The sequence below is a fragment of the Pieris napi genome, chromosome 2, assembly GCF_905475465.1.
Source record: "Pieris napi chromosome 2, ilPieNapi1.2, whole genome shotgun sequence".
NCBI lineage: Eukaryota > Metazoa > Arthropoda > Insecta > Lepidoptera > Pieridae > Pieris > Pieris napi.
The window spans coordinates 7,528,368-7,551,814 of NC_062235.1; the positions used below are offsets into that span (position 1 = coordinate 7,528,368).

Here is a 23,447-nt window from a genome sequence, read left to right on the forward strand (position 1 = left end):
GTAACAAAAGGCTCATATTACATCCCAAGTTTGTCACACAATTTAACGTGAGTTTCGTAACTAGCCATTGTTCCGATAGCAGTCACCCGCTCTACGTATTGTGAATATTAATTATCGACTCCTCAGAGACAACACCGCTTACTTTTAAGGTAGTGAGGACGTTACATATAAATCATACGCATATTGTGTTATATCAAGAAGATCTATGGTCTAAAGTAGTATTATACTGCCTCAGTGTAATAATTGTATAATAAAACAAAATACATCGCGACTTTACAATTCTATATGAAAGACTGTGCGTGCGCACATCGAATTCACAAATATTTTTATAAATCTTTATTCTTTTATCTTAACGTGTAAATAAATAATACAATTGGTATAGTAAACCTCTTCCGCATTATTTTATTTTATGTTGTTAGCAAGATATTTTGAGTAGAGTGTAAATACAAATAGCAAAAAGTGGCTTTTAAGTGCTGTTTTCAGAAATATTTATTAAATATGTTGAATCCCGTCAATGCCCGACTGTAAATCACATCACCTTTTGTGGCGCGCTGACGTCCGCCACCGGATGATCTCTACCGGCGCGTCAATTTAATTTATTACGTGTATTTACTGTTTAATTGAATGCAAAATTATTTAAAAAAATAAATAAATGCAAACATATTTTCACCTCTTTTGAGCGCATTCTCGCGATTTTGTTTAACCGCGGGTAATATGCGGTGTTTAAAAATTTATACAAAAGAAAACAAATATGATTACAAGAAAATACAAATCTAGAATTCCACAAAATAGCAGGTTCAGTTGCTCATCTATTAGCATTTTGATATAATATATTTTTGAGATTGTGGAATTTGAATGATAAAAAAACGTAGAATAAAATAGTGTGGCCGTAAGACCTACCCTAGAAAAGCCTAGTAAAAATTAAATCATGGCTGCTAAACGTGCCTTGTAAAAAGTATTATTAATATCATTACCTCATCTCATGTTTGGAACATCAATACATTAATACTTAAACCTTCGACAAGGAATTAGACTAAAACTGAACACCAGCAGATCAATACTGCTACCCCAAAATGTTTCTGTTTAATCAATAAATCATAATGAATGACATGAATGACGTAGGTACGTGAGTGTTGACGCTCACTGCGGATACAGGATCACAGAATTGATCCCTTTAGGTGATATTTTACTAATATTCATTGGACAGTTATTTAATGTATTAACGATAACTTCGTGGATTAAGTATTTATGGAATATACTAGATCGTTGACACCTTTCTTATAAGATGAATTTTATTGATATTTTGTTGACACTTAACTAAATCTACGGATTATATGTTCCTTTTGAGATGGCTAATGCTTCATAAAGCCAAGAGTCTGATTTAAAACATACACAGTATAGAAGAAAAATATCTTAAAATTTCGTAATATTTTTCAGCTACATATGAAGACATAATTCTATAACGTAACAAGTAGATACAAATAATTAATATTCAACACTAACAATATACAATTGCAATTCCAATCAGCATAATTCGATCGTAATCAATAAACATATACCCCAACCTTGCGTATGTAGGTCTCTCGCATAACGCCTACCAAATTGACCGCACACATCAAATATGCAGTCAACAATGCACCTAGGTATTGCATTGGCACACTTCGTAATCACATCGTAACTAATTATCGTAACACCAATAAAGATCAGAACACGCTAGAACAGCTGTACTGAATTCTTGTTAAAGTCTTGACGCCTTAGTTATGCTCTAAATCAATTGAGATGTTCACAAACATCTGTCTGTTTGACATATATTGGTAACAAATTTCTTTTAACATTCTCGAAAGCTAGAAAATTGTAAGCGCTTATCCTATAGAGCTTATATTGTGCTGAATGAGCTTTATCAACGTTATAAACAATAAGAAACGTAGAAATCTTACACAACATCTGTGTGAAGCACCATTGAGTTACAACAAAATTCGAATACATTGATAATAAATATGTAGAAGAACGAAGTAAATCTGTGTCCGTCTACTATGAAAAGATTCAGCTGACACCAAGAAATCAATTATTTAAATGAATCTGACATACCGGAATCGCCGAAGCGAAAATCGAATCGTGCGTAGCCTACACCAGTGCGCTCGATTACAGTCAAAAGATCTCGGCACAATATGCATGACCCAATGCTGCTAGTTTAATATTCAAGTGTCGCCCGTCCGAGGCGCACGCTTGCTGTAATAAAAGCACGCTTCGACGCTTAACGAGCTCTAGACCGATGAGTTCCTTCGTATTTCAAACAAGGCGACCCCGTACGTGACCGCTGCCATCTTAATTTCTGCACTAACTGTGAGATTGCGAGTTATGATCCTTGTTAATACCTCTGTCAAAGTGACGTCAGCGCGATAAGCCCTGATAGAGACAGTGACGAGCTTGCTACAAGAGCTTAAAACACGTTTGTCTCCTGTCTAGTCTTGACATTAATATTCGGCTTTATTATCAAAATATTTTAAATATAATATTAAATTTTTAAATTCTAAATAGCAACAACGTATCGTGATCGTAATAATGGGGCTTACGATAGTGTTATAAATTCTAAACTCATTAAAAATAATTAATACAAAATTAATGAAACCGGTAATGAAACTGCAAATTACTAGGAAATATTTTTACAATGATAAATTTAAGAATTCCAAACATTTGTTCTCTGTATCAAATTTCTTTCAAAGGCTCATTAATTAATATCAGAATATAAATTGTCCTAAAATTTCTTTGCGTGACAAGCATTCAAAATTATACGGCTTTATAATTTTAATTATGGTAACAATAGAGCTAATTCTGCGTCTTGCTGCTAGTTATTGCTCAAAAAGTATCAGATACCAGGCGATCGCAAAATGGATACTCTGAGCAGTTTCCAAGTTAAACTCGTAGACTGCAAAGAAACTTATCAGCAATCGAGGAGCCATTGATTGTGCACAAAGAGCCTTTCGTCTCGCGACATTCGAGTTCGATTTTCCACTCACAATGCGGGCTTCGTTTTTAGTATTGCATTCCATATAGTTCCGCGGCTCATTCGATCTCAATTCGCATTGTTCCGCTAAGCTGATGATATACCCCTCTACCACGACTTACTGCAACTATTCATCAAGATTAACAAATTTTTAAGCGACCCTTATGACAAATATCATTGAATTATTACATTGTTCGAATTCATAAAGCTTTAGAACCACTTTGGCCACCGGCCAAGTACTGCACAAAGCACAGTAAATACGTACTTCTATGGCTATTCTTAATTACTTCACTCCTATTACGAAAATTCTAGCACATACTAACGCAATTGGTGGAGCGGTGCGTCAATTTACAACTTTGTTATATATTTTCTTAGGGAATTTGCTTCGTTTCGATTACAATTTCAAGCATATTACGTGTTCATTACTTTTTAAACCGTTTAATTTAACCAGAGTAGCGTTCTATTTAAATTTCAACTCTTTAACTGTAAATAATTTTTAAATTTACTTACATATAAATCTAAGTATTACTACTAAGCAGTTACTTGACATCTTTAATGATAGCTTACATGTTATAGTGCAAATAATGCATATGAAGTGCATTTGTATCTCAACCGCATTTACCATAGAAAGTGTTCAGAGGAGTTGTTCAGTCTAATACCTGCAGCTGAGTTTCATTATCGGACGTCAAGGCAAAATGCAAAATACCATCTGTATCACCTCGACGTCCGTCGTTCCACAACTGAGCGTTTTCTAAGGCAGTTTTTGCCGCGCACCACCACTATGTGGAACCAGCTGCCCTCTGAAGTATTTCCGAACCAATTCGACCTAGGGTCCTTCGAGAAAAGATATATATTCTTGAAAGGCCGGCAACGCACTTGCGAGCCTTCTGGCAATGTGAGAGTCCATGGGCGGCGGTATCACTTTACATCAGGTGAGCCTCCTGACCGTTTGCCTCCTATTACATAAAAAAAACATGAGCCGTAAAAACCTTACCAGTGCATCTTTGTACGGTTTTACTTTCTATCCTATCATGTTAATATAAAACAGTATATCTGTGGTTAATAAGCTACATATTTCTAATAATAATAATATTAATAAGACGTATAAACCTAAATTCTCCTAATATATTTTTCATCTAGAATTTGTAAATGTGAATAAGAAACGATTCGTGTACGATATTTTTGTCTTAAATTCAACCTTCTTACTGTACTAGAATCAATTTTACGCTAATTATCAAATTCGTTGTCATAATAAACGTGATAATTAACTTGTCAGTGTCAGCTCACACACATACACACGGCAGAGTTTAAAACATATATAACGCAATAAAGGTTATTTGTATAAAGTACTTTAAAAGGCAAAAAATACACCTTGAAATACAAAGTAATTCAAACTGTGGTCACAACTTTAATAATGGCAAGTGAATTTAAATCACCACTACATTAATTTAAATAATCTCCATCCGTAGTGTTGAAAATACTTCTTTTCGTGGGAATTCAACTTTAGTCTCGGTCGATTTTAATGAGAACTATTTTACTTAGCACAGTTTTTCTGTAGCGGTTTCAATAAGAAGTATACCTACGTATTAGATAATATTACAATTATATATGAATAATAGAAATAAATATCATAGTATACATATCATATCGAAGAACATTAAGATTTTTATAAAAAGTAACTTTTTTGTTTACAAACAAATGATGTTGTGTCGATTAAAGATGCCTTGTGTCCCGTCCTGGCCAATTTGTCTGGGAATCGAATACATTTTCCGGTTTATATGCTAGACGGGAGCGAAGACACCGTGGCCGTAAGTAATATTAATAATAAAATATATAATTGCAATACTATAATATAAAAACACAAAAAATAACCACGTAGGTGCGGGCTGCGGGCGGCTTCTTTTCTTGGCTTTGTAAAATAAATTACAAAACTCCCTCATATTTAATATTACTAATGATAATGTAATTATGTAATAACCAAATGTAATTAAATTTGTTGCTATTTAATGAAAGTCCACGAAAGTTTCCAGATATGAAGTTACCTCGGCAGGTGAAAGGTTTATAAACGAAACATCAGTCAAGCGTTACCTAAAAATTGTTTGAAAGCCCCAACACGCTCTCGTCAAAAAGCCAAAATCGACCAACAAATTCAATTAAAACTTCTTCACGAGTAACCCAAACCGACCAACGTTAGATTAATTATTACAAAGGAACCTCTTTATAACGTCAGACAAACAAGATTCCAACTAGACAAAAGCTGGAACGTAAACGGCAATCGTTCATTCAAGCTGAAACCTGCAAAACTATCTTTCCTTTTTCTCCTTTTATCAGTGAAGAGTCTGTCTCTGTCACTCGGAGAGGGAAATGCGGGAGCTATTTGTTTTTACAGTCGAGCGCCGACGAACAAATTAGGTGGACAAACTGTTGAAGCGGTTGAGGTGTCTATATTCTACTCGATGTGAATTCTCTTAAATCGTTTTAGTGCACCACAAGTGAGCTAATAATTTCCACTTCAATTTCAATAGGAACTTGCATTCACCCCACGTATTATTTAAATTCTACGGTCAACAATGTGAATAATATTTAATTTTTGGTTCGTAGAGTTCAGCAACTTCCTGCAATTTCCGAGTGAATATGATATTTGCGTTTTGATAAATAAATAATGAGAACATCATAACATATTTGCAAACTATAAAATATAACGTAATCAGTCGCATGTAAAGAGAAACTTGTAATAATACCGCAAGTAACTAGAACCTTATTGGAAACCTAAGATGTTATACAATATTTTAGTCTCGATCAAAACAACTAGTTATGTTTGTAATTTGACAGGTTAAAAATGCGATACGATTACCAAATAGTAGAGGACATTATCTATTGCAGTAAAATACCATATAAATATCAATTTCCAATTATATTCTGTATCATTGTAATTTATCTGTAGCCGTTCTTACTGGAAGTATTAATATATTTATTTGTACGAGTTAGACAAGGTTTCAGGAACTCTTACAAGTGAGTCTTCGCGTGCCCACTGATACTTGAACAATGCAAATCTGTAGACCGATCTTCCAACGAGTCTAGGCTACCATACATTTTCTTTATAAAAAAATATATTTAACAAGGTCCCTACGTCATAATAGTCAAATTACGGTAACATATATAATAATTGCGACAAAACTACTTCCCTCGCTAATTCGTTATTGTTAGATAAGCATTTCCTTTTAAAAAGATAGACAGGTATTTTCCCTTTCAACGGAGAATTTTATAAAAACTAGAACTACAAGTTATTCAGGTTTCACCGTCGATATATTGCTTTAGTTCTGTTTATAAGGAGTAAATCCAGTTATCTAAGCGGACAAATTGCTGGACATAAATGCGGAAGTATTAAATATAGTTGACATAACATCAAAAGTTGACCTAATTAACTATTTGACTTTTTAAAAAGTTTCTGAACATTTTTGTTTTTAAGAAACTGCATGTGTATTATAAAATCTGCTGCGATATAGGCTAGACACATTTTATGTCTATATTATACAGCCCTAGGCATATCAATCCTATGGATTAAGCAAGGTGCGTTACCAAGTAAGCTGCAAATGCGTTGAATAATTTAGTAAATGTGAATCATCTTTGTGTAATTTAATCTCAAAGTACGAATACGAGGAAAATTTCCATTTTAAAATCAGAACGTCAGATGCGCCTATATTAACATTCTATTTTAAAAAAGATGACAATATAATCGTAGATGAAGGCCTTTCAGACGAGAAACCTATTCAGTCGGAAAAAAGCGCTGAAATATCGCTCATACAAAGAGCTGAAAAAACATAAAAGCTGTAAGGAATATAAAGTATAAGTGAAACAGACAGACGTGGCCGGCGCCAGACTCGTCGGCGCCATCTACCCCGTCGCCCGACGTTGTTACCTCGTCCTTGCAACCGACTTATAACTTATACCATAGCTATTACTAACTACAAAAACTTTTTACAAAATATGTATTGGGATCTGCATGCTCAACTGTTACATAAGAGTCAAGTTTTTTTTTAAACATATTGAAAGTTATTGTCTCTGGTTTACGTAAATAAAAGTTATTAAAGTATTAGGACCTCAACGTAACGTTATTTACCACTACTGCTGATTAAGTACACGTTTATATCCATTAAAAATGTTAATTTGATGTTCATAGGTGAATTGAGCTATTCTTTTCCTTGTAACATGTGGTATTTATTATTGAATTAATTCTTATAATTTAGTTTTGCACCTGTTGTACTTAGGTTGGCAAAGCAATTAGCTTAAATACATTATAATAGACCTAGAGTAAGATAACTAAAACAGTTTTTGTTAGTAAAAACTATTTAATAATTTATATAATTATAAAAGTAAACCAATAATAAATTAATACATCGGACTCGTAAATAAATCTCATTTCCAAATATCGCAACGTTTTTCTCCGCAAACTAAAATTTAGTTTACGTAGGTACTTTTCAATTAACCTAGGCAATTTGTTCAAATCGAAAACCAATTTAGCTTTTAAATTACCAGCTGACTCGACATAAAACCGTACATTTTAATTAATTAGAATAACCGTAAATTCCACAATGCATTAAAATTATATTTACTATCAATTATAATAGGCGTTCCTCATTTAACACTATTTTCCTTTTACTAAGAACTTCTAACGTCCTTATAAGAACACAGTCTAAACAATATTTATTTACGTATATTAAACAATTGTTTAAAATAAATAAGTTGACAACTTAAATGTAAAACTATGGGTCCTATTCAGAGCTTATTTACGTATAAGATTAACAACATTTATGACAAATGTTGTAATGCATAATAGTTGCAATAAGGAAGTAATTAACGAGACGGAATTAGTCTATATGTACAAATATTTTCGATAAGTTACACATACCTAATAAATCAGTGTTTTAAGTTATATTAACATACTTAAAACTCACTTTTAGGATAGGTATACGATACAAAATATATTTACAGTTTATAAACTGTAATTCGTAAAAAAAATATTTTTATTTATATTTGTTGTAATGCAAGTTTTTTAACTGCCTTTACACGTCATAAAAGAACAAATAAAACAAAATATTCTACTTATGATTATTATCAAGCAGTGTTGGCCTAGTGGCTTCAGCATGGGACTCTCATCCCTGAGTTCGTGGTTCCGATTACCAATGGATTTAATATTCGCTTGAACGGTAAAGGAAAACATCGTGAAGAACCGACTGGCCTTAGACCCAAAGAGTTAACGGCGTGCGTCAGGCACAGAAGGCTGATCACCTACTTGCCTATTAGATTAACAAATGATCATGAAACAGATACAGAAATCTGAGACCCCACCCCCCCAAAAAGGTAGCGCCATTGTTTTTTTAATGATTGCTATCCAAAGCTTAAAAGCAAGCAACGAGTAAGAACAAACTTCTACAACAACCTTACTATACATGTGACCTGGGTTTTAATCAGTGCGGTAATTATATTGCGCAATTAAGTTGTATCCGAGAAGTGACAGGTATGAAACATTAATATTGTGGCCCACACTTTGTTATTCAAACTGAATTCGCATATGTTTAGTCTAGACTTTAAATATGTATAATTTATGTTCGTCGCGGCTTTAAGCGGGGTTTTGGCTCCCACTATTGTTCACACACGAATAACTTGTGACAATGATAAGCTTGACGATGAATTATGTGATGATAAACCGGCGCTAAATTAGTTATTACTGAGTTTTAAATGACCGTAAGTAATTTTGTAGTCTTAAGTCTCTAGTCTATACTAAAGAACTTGTTCAAAAAGTTCTTCCTGGCTGATAAAAAAGTCTAACCATTTTGTTCTTATTAATCTATACGTTATATATACAAATGTTATGTTGGTATGTGTACGCTTCAAAAACTCAAAAAGTTCCGCACCGATCGAGCTGAAATTTTAGCATGATATATAATCCGTATCAAGGATTGTTTTTATTTATTTTTTTTGTTTTTATTTTTCTATTTTTTCCCACAAGTATTGCAAAATTAAAGTTATATGTATTCTTTGTATTGTTTCTCATTTCTCAACCATTCAATCACAATGTGCGTGATACGTGCGAAGCGTGGCAGGGTACAGCTAGTAATAGAATAAAAACGAACAAGAGTGTCAACGTTTTCAAAACTCGACGAAAAACGAGATCCTAAGAGCGTTTCTAATATATGTAGTAACTTACATCCATGGTTTTTATAAATATAACAGAATCACTGGATCACTATAATATATGCATATCTTAAATTACCTGTCGAAATCGCGTGTCAAATTTGTGACATTGTAATATAAGAAATTCAGCAAGTCATAAACTCAAGTATTCATTAAATTCGCTACTATGACATGCACAAACTTTGTGCGCGTTCTAAGAGATGGAAACGTGCAAGGCTAATATAACCTAATATGAATAAAGGACAAGTCCCGAGCGGCTCAACTTAGTATACATAGCAATGTAGTCGCTTGAATGATTGCATCCATGAGCCAAAGGCTCTTGCCCATAATCTCACCCCTTGCTTAGTGCATGAGTTCACATCAAAGAGATGCACTATTACTTCAGACGCGTTACATACGCCGTTGTAAGGATACGCAAACTTCATTACCGACTTCACAAACAATTTTAATGATCAGTTAGACATGTTTCGATAGCGCCAAATATCGATAAACATTTCAGTCGATTTAACCACAATTGTTGCAATAAGAGCTAATATATTACAATAGCTGTGACTGTGAATAATGTTACGCTTTCCAGTAGCAGCCAGTCGCGATGAATTTCCTTTTATTGTGTTAGTGAATGCTTATTGTATATCTGAACGTTTTCCTATTGAAACGGGGTACGGCGCCGCGCCTCTAAGCTATTACTTAACAATTGTTCGATGACAAATTGCTAAAGCGATACATTAAGTCCTCTGCGATACAACTTTAGAGCCATTATAGTTTCTATTGTTAAATCATGACCAGCTGAAAGTTGAATTAAAAAAATTCCTAGAGAAATATGCAAGCTAAACTTTTGGAGAAAACATGCCAACTTGTCTGGCTGCCTTTACGTGTGAAGCAAACCTATTAAGACTTTATTAAGTATCTATTTAAAATAATAAACGCCACTGCATACCTCTTCCTCTGTAGTAGCCGTATTCACGGAGTCCATGCTCTGGCACAGGGCGAGCTCCATGTTCTTATGATGCGGAGAAGCGGCCCGCGGCGATGGCTGCTGCGGCGGCACCAGCGCGCCTTGATTCGCTCCTCCCGCCGACTGCGCTCCTGCGCCACCCGACCCCACTGGGCTCTGCGCCGCCTGGAGGTTCTGCAGGTTTTGTAGCGACTGATGGGCCAGATTCAGTTGATGCTGTTGCGCGATGCTTTGCTGCACTTTGATGTGCTGCTGCACCGCAAGTTGATGTATGGGGTGAATGGCGGGAGGCGCGGTTGGATAAGGGGGGGAGAGACGCTGACGCTTCGCTTGCGCGGTCTGAAGCGCTTCGTGCAGCCTCTTGACCGGGAGGGGGCTCTGGCCGAGGTTATCCACGGCGGAGGCGGGGCGTGCCGGCCGAGTCGCGGGACTCTGGCAAGCACTGACCGAGGTGCACAGGGGCTCCGAAAAATCTATTGCGACGCGCCTACGAACTTCTCGTTCAGCTCCTCACTTTCGATCTCATTCGTTCCAATATTCCACTTGTAAAGCGATCCTGGAAAGAAAACCCGTTGTTAAAGTAATACTCTTTAAACAGAAAATATTCATCTTTAATTAAAGGCAGCTCGATAGAAATTACATTAATAAAAAGTAATCACACCTAAAAACTAATTATCAATATCATAAAGATAAATAGGCTTTCAAATGGTAACATTACTAATACGGAGTCCTAAACACTAAAATTTTGCTAAATAATGTTATTTTTACTTTGTCACAGTGTGCATGTGGGTGTCAGACCGCCATTTACTGTGTTAGTCATCGCAATAAACACCTAGAATTATCTAAATTAAAGAGCGAAACGGTGACATCACTCGATTAACTTCTGCTACTGGCTAATTATTTCAGGATAAGATAAAACACGATCCTGATTTCAATTAACTAGTATTATATTATTAGAGTTTTGTGAAGTACCCAAAGTAATGTCCGTTTATCGAAACAGCAAATATTTTATTCATTTATTTTGACATGTTTGGACTCAATTAAAAGTCAATTGTCACACTGGCAATGGTGCAATTTAATATGTAACCTACGTAATTTTTGTCCATTAAAATATTTTGATATTGACCTAATATATATTTTGTTATGTAAAAATGCTCCATATTTTGGGCATCTGAACACACTTTATAACTCCGTCGTTATGTTAACAATGTTATGTATAGAGACAGAACAGTGGTATTGGTACAATGGCGTAATAAGCACAATTAGTTTTAATACATCATTCTAATTTAAATTTAAGTTGTCAAAGAGGACTTTCATTGCAAATCTATTAATGACAATCAATATAAAAATCACGACTGAATTCGATCATATTCAAGGCCACAGCTTTTTGCGTCATGACTCAGAATTGGGTAAAAAAGCTCTAGTTTTTTACCAATATATAATGTGTATTTAGATTTTATATTTAATTGTTGTCATAGAAATCAAATTAATATGTGTAAAAGAAACGTTAAATCCGATCATCAAATAATAAGATCTATCATGATTGACCTTAATTTTTACTTTTCGTTCAAGTCCGTTTTGTTATTAGGATATACCTGTAATTTTTATTTTTTATATCTATTTATCTAGTCATCCCACGGGTAAAACAAAAGCAGTATTTGCCAAAAATGTAATAGAATTTAATTCAACGAAATATGGTTACTTGCTCATTGTCTATAAACGCGTTAATGACTGCCTACAACAATTAATTACAAACACGTTTTCCTATCATTTTAATAGCATCAATAAACGAGCTCTGACGTCACTTAGCTCCTTATATTGTACATTTACTTGATAAGAAATTCATTATTTCAATAACTAAAAGAAAGAAGAGGAAGTTTTTGAGCCACTTTTTTGAATCGTATGTGTTATTTTATACGACATAAGTTCTATAGTTCTAGTGAATAAAACTAATTCACATTCAGTACTAAAAATAAAATTCTATTTTCAAATAATCTTAAAGTCTCTTTGCGTTTTATACCGAGGTGATTTGTAAATAAGCTGCAGGCTACGGAAGTACGAAGCCTGCGTTTCATCTATTATAAGTCCCCGGGAACGGAGCTTCGACGACGCTTTGATTTATTGAGTCTTATAACTCTTCCAATATATCATCAATTTATTTAACAACACTTCTATTACCGACTTTTCTTTTTAATACTTTTATATTTCGGATGTCTCACTTAATGCTGTATATTACTTGGAAATTGAGAGCTCTAAAACTAAACGCTCGTTTTATTAGAAGCATTTTTTCACAGCGTAACGTCAGTTTAGGACACAAATGAATACTTTAAAACAGTGTATATAGTCTGTTTTAGTTATATGGCAAATGTACATTACATTCAATATGATTCATGCTTTAGCTTTAGGCTTACATGTCTAATGAACGTTAGACTAAATTCTCATGCGCAGTACGCGCAACCTTGAATGTTATTAACACTTTCAAAAAAACTACTTTAACGCCTGCACAAACTAGAACGTTACGCTATTAACTGGCATTTATATTTTATTTACGCTTCACACATGACTTTTAAAAACTAGTCATACTAATTTCAATAGATTATCATAGAATTTCAATTAGAGCCGTCAAGTCAATTAAACGACTCCACTTGTCATATATTACTTTTATTGTAAGCAATAATTTGTACAAACTCTTCTTTAATCTTTGGTATGCCTACGCAATAAGACCGCAAGAAATACCTTTTAGTTATTGCTGTTTGCACGTCATTGTCTCCTACCTATTAACTATGTAAAATATATTAAGTAGATTGCTTAATTAGCTAGTATAGTTTATAATTGCGGTGTCTGTATTGCATGTTTTACTATTTCGTGGTCACGGACCTCATATAACATTTAAATAAGATATTACAATAGTTCTCAGTTATGATAAATATCTTCTCTATGAAACAATCTCGAAGTATGAGGAGAGCGTCCTAAACCAACAAGTTTAATTCGAAAACTATGCGGTTGGGTACAAAGAAATTGTTCCGCGGGTTATTTTGAAGAAAGATAGACAAAGGGATTCGAGTACTTAATGTAGCCGAAATTGGAAAACAGATTTCTTTTACAGATTTAAGTGGGCCCTTGGCTGATATGTTGTGTAAGGGCTAGTGCCTTTAGAAAGCTCACTAGAGCATTGTGATTTTTTCGTTCAAAACTTGTGTATCACTTCTTAGTGGTGTATTAGACAGAGTCAAAACAAGAAATGTCCCGTATCACAGTGATTATATTAAGGTTTACTCTTGTCATATGTTATCTATGTCATAGTATTAAAAGAAAAATGTTATATCTTTTGAATCCCATTGCAATAGTAGTGGAAAAATATAAACAAAAGCCTAAATAATGCCTTTCAATACTAGGTATTGCTCATATGCAAAACGTATGTTTTATATAAAAACATGAAATGCGAATACAGGGTTCACTCTGTACTGTTATTCCATAAATGTGGCTAACAAACAAAGCAGTTTAATTAACAATGCCGGCCGACAACCAATAGAACCATTCACGTAATGAAATTCGACTGGAATAAACTCTATTGTAGAGCCAACATAATTGTAATACTCGTACATATAGATGTGACTATGTAGACTAGTTATCCATATATAGGTGCCATATCACCATTTTCAAGATTGTTTCAATATTTGATTTGTCATATATCTTCTGTAGTTGTCTTGCCATAAGATGTATTTTACTATTTCATCTTACATCGTTTTATTAATATTTAGTTATTGTATTTAGTAATATTGACAAAAAGTTTAGACGTTAGCTAATTGAAATTGACGCAATGCATTATTAATAAAATAATACAAAACATCATTATAATCCAATTCTGTTTTCAATTAATCAAAAATACTACAAATTAAGCATTCCATTAAGACGACTTCCTTTTTAGCACAGTCGTAGGCAAAAATGCGAATATTAAGAGAAATCGTAAGTTTCCATACATAGCAAATAGCACTTAACACTTTCTAGCAGTTTCATCATTGTACTACTAATTACAAATGAAATGAACTTTTGTTCTAGGTAGAGCGAGCCGCAAATTGAATCTAATTGCCACAACGAAGTGTTGAATCAGGCCAGCCGGGGCTTGTGTCCTAAATTGGGCCTATTTACCCACTTGGGACGAGACAGAACACCCACGACCACCTGTTTCTAGCCGTTGCAAATGACATCAGCTGTTGTTTACACCGCCATATTTCCTTTGGATGATTTTTTTACATTGCGTGACAACACTCTTTGATTAGATAATTACATTCTTAGGCGGGCAAGGATGGTCTTATTACTAATAAGCCATGTCTTTAAAACAACCCTTATGATCTGATAATACTAGTTTAGTTTTATTTAAAGCCCGTAAATTGATGAAAAAAATATAGCTAAAACAAATTATGTGTTAGTATGTACCTACTAGTAATATGACACAGCGCATTTAATTCTCGAATATACTAATACTCGTGTTATACATAAAAACAAGCCGTCGTCTAATTTATTAATAGCTTAAATAGATTTTTATTGCCACAAATATTTATATTCGCCGGAAATTGCAGTCATCCTAGAGTAATCAGCGTTTCTAATTTTTACATAGCGATACATTTCATTCGTTAACATGAAATAAAAAAATTAACACTATTTGGCCTTTCCTTGGCTCTCACTTCGAAGTGTTTTATTTAACACTTTATCTAATTCACAGATTAAATTAAGAATATATCTCTTACCGAAAACTGCATAATATATCTGCAATCATCCACTCTGCACAGAGATATAGGGTTCCATTAATACAATAATGAAACTAATTATTCTTAGTCCATATTTAAAAACAGAAACTTAATTAAAATTTACAATTTCAACGACATTGTGAAACTATCGAGTCAAAGAAAGCGTGACAGAGTTATTTTTTATTGCAAATCAATCAGTTTTGCAAAACGACTAAAACAGATTGACAGTCTGAATCGTATCACGGGTGATCCATATCTTTGAATGTGCAAACAATGTGACATTTAACGCTATATTTCAGGAACAAATCCATTTAAAGCAATCCTGTTTTATGGATAACTAAGAAACATATTATTACAGTTAGTATCGTTGCTTAAAGTTATTACCATATTGCTCTAAGGCACTAAATCATTTTAGTAACAAATTTCGTATAGCGGAATTCTTATAAAGGAACTCGACTTATGCTTTTTTAAAAATCTGTCGTACCCAAACAAGCACCTTTAATAGATTACAATTCCTTAGTTCCTAGGCGACGTTCTTTAAATACACCTAACATTTATCTAGATCAAAATACCAGCAATTAATTTAACAAGCCGCTATTAGTCCCTCTCATGGCGTGGTCTTGTGACGCAACGACAGGCACAATAGCGGGCCTTGGTACAAGTGAGTATTCGGACTCGCCTCGGTAATTACGCCAACGAATACAAGAACGGATTGACAACAAAAACTATAATAATAGATGTGGAACGGAAAGAATAATCGAGACGTAACAAAAAATATGATTTACTGTAATGTTCTGTGGATATTGCTGGCTCTATATCAAACTATTTACGCAATAACACGATGTGTTCTGTATGTACTGTCATATACGACAGGTATTTAGAAACATTCTACTAGTCCTGATTCATGCACAAGGCACAGTCTAAATCTAAGATAAAATCTTTATAATTTGGTGGTTAGCATTTATAACGGGAAATCTTTCTATAGATAAAAGAGTTTAAGTTATAATGAAAGCGTTTTTAACTTATAATGTAACCTACGCGCGAGCGAAACAATTGTTATAGTCATCGTTTTTACATTTTGGCGGTAATTAGCATTAAACGTCACGGATATGTTGTCTCACAGTCACGAATTTCTAACTGGAACTTATAAAATTATAATTCTATATATGTAATGAAATATACAACTCTTGATTTTCCTTATCAAACCGATTACAACAATCATGATTGCTCCTATTAAGTAAGTACTTTTTTAAAAATATTCTAGCAACAGGGTAATAAAAAAAACAATGAAACGAATATAAAGCGAAAAGTACTCTCTTGATTGAAAAGAACAATAGCATTGTATTGTTTTCAATTGCATAGTCTTATCCGCAATAAGTGTAGTACGAGACGTATGTATCGCTTATTCCTTTTCTATAGTTTTTAACTTCTTTGATAATACAATAGAGAAATGTTCCTTTTTAAAATGTACAAATGCAATTTTTCGATAGTAAATAGAAATTTGATGTTTATTTCGTAAATCAAAAAATCTATGATTTTGCATAAAGACGAAATAAATTAGAACCTATTAGTTATATAACTAACATAAAAAATATATCTTAAAACTACGTTATGTAAATAGATACTAAGTTTATAAAGAAGTTTTGTTTGCAATAGCTAGCAAAAATATGAAGGAAATGGAGATAGATTACTTATTAGGTGTTTTACTTACTACGCGTTCATAGTAACAAACCTATTTAAATGGCATTAAATTTGGATTTAAAACTATAAACACGGGTTTAATTAATATTTTTGTAGTGCCTATAATAATCCCATATCAGACAAATTATTTTCTCTACGCTCATAAGCGTTTATATTCCCCCATTCAGAATGTGAATCTAATTCGATTAACCTCTTAACATGAGCAGTTAAATTTAATAATCACACCGGCATTCTTAAGGTCATTCTTGTCAATTAACTTCAATTAGTCAATACATCTGCTCATACAAAGAAGAACTCGATTTCTAAGTACATATTCGTAGAAATACATTTTCCAAAAAAATAAACATTTCATCTACCTTGTCGTCTAATAATTTTCTGATACATTAATAATATGATTTGCAAATTATACATTTATCAGTGAACTACTTTTTCTGCTTTCGTTCATTGGCTTAGAAGCATTTCCAGGAATCGAACCAAATGTATTTTACATGTAAACGAAGTACTTGATAATGTGTTGATATAATTAAACCAAGGAAAATTATGGCAGATCCAGAGAAGCACTAACCAATTACAATTATACCTATAAGAAATAAATAATTGCGTATTTTATATGAATGTGGTTTAATTTATTAGAGCATTAAAAATGAGTTAGTTCAATGCAACATGCGATACTAACTGTTCTAGTATTAAGGAATTTCTTTCACAATGTAATATTGTGAAACCGATATTTCTACAATATTGACTCTATAATTAAAGAAATTACATCATGATATACGTATTGTTACATGAAACAATCTAAGTGTTTAACTTAATTACCAGTGTATTTATTTTCTTATACGTTTTTCTCGTACACTGGTACGTACGTCCAAAGTAAAAAATTACACATTATTCGTAATTTTTTACTTTGGACTTTACCCCTTGGCTCATTAACGTTATAAATAGGTTTTCGTGAAATAGTTTGCTACGTATGAAGTAATTTCAAACATGTTTGATACAGTACAGACTACAGCTGTAGATATAGAGCGTTTGTTATGCTTATCTAAGCGGCGCGAACAATTAACGGATCATAAATTAGTATGTATCCAGTAAAAGAATAGCGGGCTTTCATACTACATGCCCGTTTCAATGGATATTTGTTTGCAGAAGCACAATCTATAACAAAAATAAACTTTTGTTTATTTTCCACGCGAAACAAGTAAAGCTAACAATAACTTAGATTTTATATTGCGAATACAAGAGCTGCCTTTTTCAAAAAACCTCCGTTACCTAGAAAACAATAGCACATATCACAAGCACACACACTGCTTTCGTCGGAAAACGCACATGCACAATTTTCCGAATACCAGTTACGGACACTGTCGGCCGCGACGGAGCAAAGGTAGGCACATACGACCACAACCTTTGCACACGGTAGACTAACTGACGATTTTCGAGCTCGACTCACCACTCCTCGACAAAAACAGCGCTGCTGTACTATTCAGACCGCTGTTTTTAGCGCTGATTAATGTTTGTGTTAATCACTTCTTACTAGTTTTTCTTACAAGCTACATTGTTTAAATTTTTAATTAGCTTTTGCGTTCCTAATATTCTATACTTTTGAATGATCTTTCTTCATGGAAAATATTACATGACATTTTACATAAAATTAAAAAGTAAAAAGTGTCAATAATAACATGAATATTTCAATTAGTAAATATACATATGATATCATAAAAATATAAAGTTAGGCTGTAATAGATAACATGTAATTTGTAAGAAATATTCACTGTGTAAGCCAAAAGTTAAGCATACGAAAGTGCTATATTTTGAAAATGTGCTGAAAAATAGCGCCTAGTTTGCTTTATAGGTATGTTTAATTCTCAGGCGGGCTCATGAGCGAGCGGGACGCGCGGCGGGCGTGCCAACTCTTTGCGCGCGCATCAGCATCTCTTTTTCCCACAACTTAACATCGCATATATATATCTCTTTCCCTCACGCACGAGCACACCTTTCGTTCCCGAGACAGGTGTTTTCATCCGTGTGTGCATCCAGATACAACATACCGCTGCTGTGTGCGTGCTTCCTGCGGCGGCGGATCGTTTTTTATGCCCGGCAGAAATTATAAAAAAGTAAATGGAGGGAAAATTAAATAAAACGTTTACAATGAAGCGTTTTCCTGTGCACTTTGAATGATTCAGTATGCGCTGTTTTTCAGACATTCAACGGTACCTATTTCAACGGCGGGGTGATTACGGGGCTTTTAACGGATGTTTGACTGATGTAGGTGGGCGTAATTAGGCATAGGGCGGAAAGGCATATTAATTGCGGTGACGCGGCTTTGTGGAAAAATCGATATTTTTGTATTAAAAGTAGCACGCGATGTGTCCGGCCCCATGCGTCCATGGATAAGTAAACCTGACTATCGATCGCCTGCCAACTTTGACCCTAGTTTATAGCGCGATAACTTTAACTTAACCGTCGGACAGTACTGAAAGAACACATTTGAAATCCCAAAAGAAACAGCGCATCAAACAAGTTCGACAATAATAAATTGTGTGTAATTTTCATTAAATGGAATAATAATATTCCCTGCACTGTTTAAAAACGGATAAATATTTTTAAATTATTTCAAGAATCACTATTCAGTACCGCGTAATTAATCGCTTTTACCAGGAGCGTATGCAATGAATATATTTTAAAATAACGTTTCCGTCGCTTTTCATGAACTTAATTTGAAATGAAATGTAAAGAGCTTTACAGTTGAGGACTAATCTGCCAACCAGCCACCAGGACAGAGCTCAAAATATAAAACAAATTATTTCTCTGTACGGTTTTGGATGAATTTAGATAATTAAAACGAGTATAATCCGTATATAAAAAGATTAAACCACTAAAATGCTATTTCATACTTCAGAAGTATATTTATATAGAAGGTTAGTAGAAAAATATATTGTAAATTTTTGATTATCATAATAATTTTTTGAAAGTACTTAGTAACACCGAATGTATTTTTGGACATACATTATGTTCCACGTTAAAATTGTCACTCAACTTGTACCTCTTATATGATATTTTCTGAAAGTAATAATGTCATATGGGTAATAAAACGAAACAAAACTTGCAGAATATGTTACTCATAATACGAGCGTCTAAAACGCGTGAACGTTTTGATACTTCTAAATGTGACTAATTTAATAATCCTTTAATACTAATTCAATTGTATTTATCATTATTGCGTCAAGTAATTGTAACTTAATGAAGACTGTAAAATTAAAAAAGGAGTAGAATTAGAACTGTAAGGAAGAGATACGACAAAAAACATTATTTGACTTTTCAAGACAAAAAACTTTCTAGTTAGTAGATGCGGGTCAGAATTATTTCAAACAATTAATTCAGTTACACCACCGTTAACCGAGATCCTGCGAAAATCTCAATAAAGAATCGATTTCTCGAGATGAGGTACATGCTTAGCATAACAAGGACATCCTGATTGTTCCCTCAAACTTGACTTATAACAGACGATTTTTAATCAAATCTATCTAATGTCATTGTGAATTCGTAAATACTATATTTTAGTGCGCTTATTTTTATGGAGTTTTTTTAATTGTTAACTGATGATCATAATGTTTATAATAAACTTGATGTTTATACGAGCTGAGAATTGAAGCAGCAGTCAGAGGTCGAGGTTTCAGACCCCGGCTGTGCACCAAAATTTACTTTAAAACGACCCAGGGAACCCGCACTTGGAAACGTATACTATTGAACACTTCATAGGAGACCAACACGCTAGCAGTGGGTTTATTATAAAGGCTGATTATGTTTTATAGCTGTTAACGTAAAATTGTAAACACCGTTAGATTGTAATCTATCTCGCGAGATTATAAACTGTCGAAAGATTATGAACCTCAGCTTACTGCTTATAATCTAACATATTATTATTTGGTAGATTGTACTACACTAACTTAGTTATCATTCAAACTTCTTTGGTCAATTACAGATTAATTTTACTTTCCAACAATTTCATATAACTACCGAATAATAATACATTAAATTGTAAGCAGTTCGTTGAGGTTCACAATCTTTCGACAGTTTATAATCTCGCAAAATAGATTATAATCTAACGGTGTTTACAATTTTACGGTGACATAGCTATTGCATATCTTATGGAACGCTGTTAATACATTAAGTTATTTCACGGTCTTCCGTCATTGTAATACAATTCGGATTATACCCAGATGTTGAAGCACTTAGCGGCTTGCAACGGTTTTATTATGAATAGCAACGGAACTAGTATTTTGCGGCTTTCCCTAGAGCCAGGCGCAAATTAATGCCCCAGCTTTCAGCTAGAAATTAATGTAATGCACCTAGGTTACGTAGCCAAATTGTTGGCACTCAGTTAATTTTAAACAGCGCAACGAGGATAGGGCAAATTTTATAATTGAATTTCTGATGCATACGTTATGTTCACGTGTTACCTGCTATGCAGTATGCCGCGTCAATCACGACACCCTCGCCCGAAGCCGATCGCCAAGAAGATAATTAAATCCCAAAAATACCGGACGTTTTTAACATTTAAACCTTAACGAAGGCTACCTTGTCGTCTAAATAAACATTATCTTTTTTACATTCGTCAGGATAGAACCAGGATGTTTGACAGGGGTGAATGATACTTCCGCTTATAGACATCTGTTGGTTTATGTTACTTTAAACAATGCACCAATCGTCACCATAGACACATTTGAAAATATTCTTGTTTAAAAGAAAATCCGACTATTAATACAATTATTTATAGCTGAAGCGCGCAACCTATTTCCTTTATAAATTTATTTTATATTAATGTTTAAGCTTTAAAAGGCTTTAGTGAATAGAGAATTCTTTGCAACGTGTACCCCAGCCAAAACTCGGGGAACACTTTAACAGATTAAAACGCTTATCGTGTGAGTTGTACGAGTTGTACGCTCGTTTTTCATTCTCTTATTTAAGGGCTTTTACTTTTCTTTCAGTTTACGTGATGTGCTCTGCTAAGAGATTAAATTTAAGACGGTCTTTTCACACTACGTTATCGGCGTGTTTTATGACACGGAAAAGATTCATCTCCGAGAGATAATTCTATTGTCGATGAGAGATGAGTTTATTAAGAATTTCTTTAATATTTCAGTTTCAAAGCGTAATAACGCTGTAATCCTTCAGAATGCCAAATGTAGAGAGAATATCACAGCAGGTAATAACATATGAGCCGCTCACAGCTGCTATGGTAACAACTTTAATAAATAATTATCCGACCCACTGCTCGGGATAAGCAGACAAGCCCTAATTTGACTGTGAGTGTGGAGTCCCGACACGACACGTATACCTGCTTAATTGCACACACCTGTTTTAATGGAATGCCTGATAATTATTTGTTAATTCACTTATTTTAATCTGATATTTCATTTAATTATACAATTACTAGCACACCGCCTCAAGTACCGTATAGTGATGAGCTTTGAAGTTCCGTAATTACACATTATTCCCTATTGCGTTATTTGGATGTAACATAAATATATATGTGTGCGATCAGTATCATCAGCTTTCTGTATCGTCCAACCATTTCCCGGTTCTATCCTGCCGAATATTAATAAATATTGTTTTATTGGGAACTGAACCCAGGATCTCCAACTAATAGCGAGCAATCCGACCCAGTCATTTGCGTCGCTAACTTTTCATACTACATACATAAGTTATACGCATAATAGATATTTTTAGTCCTAATATATGTACGTATACAATAGTTATTTAATTTACTTCTTCCTTAGCTTGGAATTATTATTATAAAACAGGTATAAGCCGATCGCTGTCTAACCATTCAAGTTGCTTTCCCTAATGGAAAATATTTTTAAGGTAGTATTTAAAATTCGCGTTGTTATTTGTTATTTTGGACCATTTGTATTTGAAGCAGCGAATGAAAACTGCAATACGAGGATTTAATTTTAAGAGCCTTAAAATTTTAAAATGAATTTTTATTCATGTTCTCACATTCGATACTCACAACCTAAAAATCTGAAGCTAATTGCAGTAAGATAACTTTGCTAATAGGATATGTGTTTCACGGGTGGGGCACTGTTTCCCAAACACGATATTAATTTGTAATATGACTCTTATGTCGTTTGTATTAGGGTCAAAGTCGAGTTATCAAAGGATCTTCAACCTTTCCTGTGTTGGTTCGAGTTAATGGAAATTGTGCCGTGCCCGTATCGTTACGCGTTGCAAATGTACATAATGTTGTCAAAAGGGTGAAATATACGTTAGTGATTGGGTTTGTAGTGATTCAAAGATGCGATGTGGACTTTAATTCATTAGACCGGTATGACATAACATGGTTATACGACAGTTATTGACGTCTTAATGGAGTTATATTAATTAATAAGTCGTTTAGAATTTAATAATTTATCTTCAGATGTTATTCGATACTAAGTTTGCTTTGAATAAAAATTAAAAAAGCGTATTATCAAAAGGCAAGATATTTTTATTGTATAATTAATCTAAGATTTCCTTCAGACTCGTTGCATTGAGTTAAGAGAAAAGTATTTGTTTTTCCTGTAAAAGGTTTAAAAAACAATGCTTTTATTAAATTCCTTTGTATTCTAAGGAAAAGAATAACCCGACTTGTGTTACAAGAAAGTAAATACAAAAATAAGTTTACTTGCTTCTCGCTAAGGAATGCTATTAATTTTTGAGCGTTTATTCTGTTTTATCATAAATTAAATGGTATTTTATTAGCACTTTAGTTTATATTATTATTTAAGGAAGTCTGTTGTTTGGATTGAATTTCTTTTTAGTATCCGCCTGTCCCAGCTTCGCATGGCTTGACATTTCTTTTTTAAAT

General features: G+C 33.7%; 1 protein-coding gene across 1 annotated transcript in view; it reads right to left on the reverse strand.

The window, feature by feature from the left end:
- LOC125057661 (protein couch potato) overlaps positions 1 to 18,011 on the reverse strand; it is a 131,454-nt gene extending 113,443 nt beyond the window's left edge. The window contains 2 exon segments of the mRNA XM_047661445.1: positions 10,137 to 10,710; positions 17,870 to 18,011. Coding sequence (XP_047517401.1) covers positions 10,137 to 10,196 — 60 coding nt within the window. The 5' untranslated portion in view covers positions 10,197 to 10,710; positions 17,870 to 18,011.
- Positions 18,012 to 23,447: the final 5,436 nt, after the last annotated feature.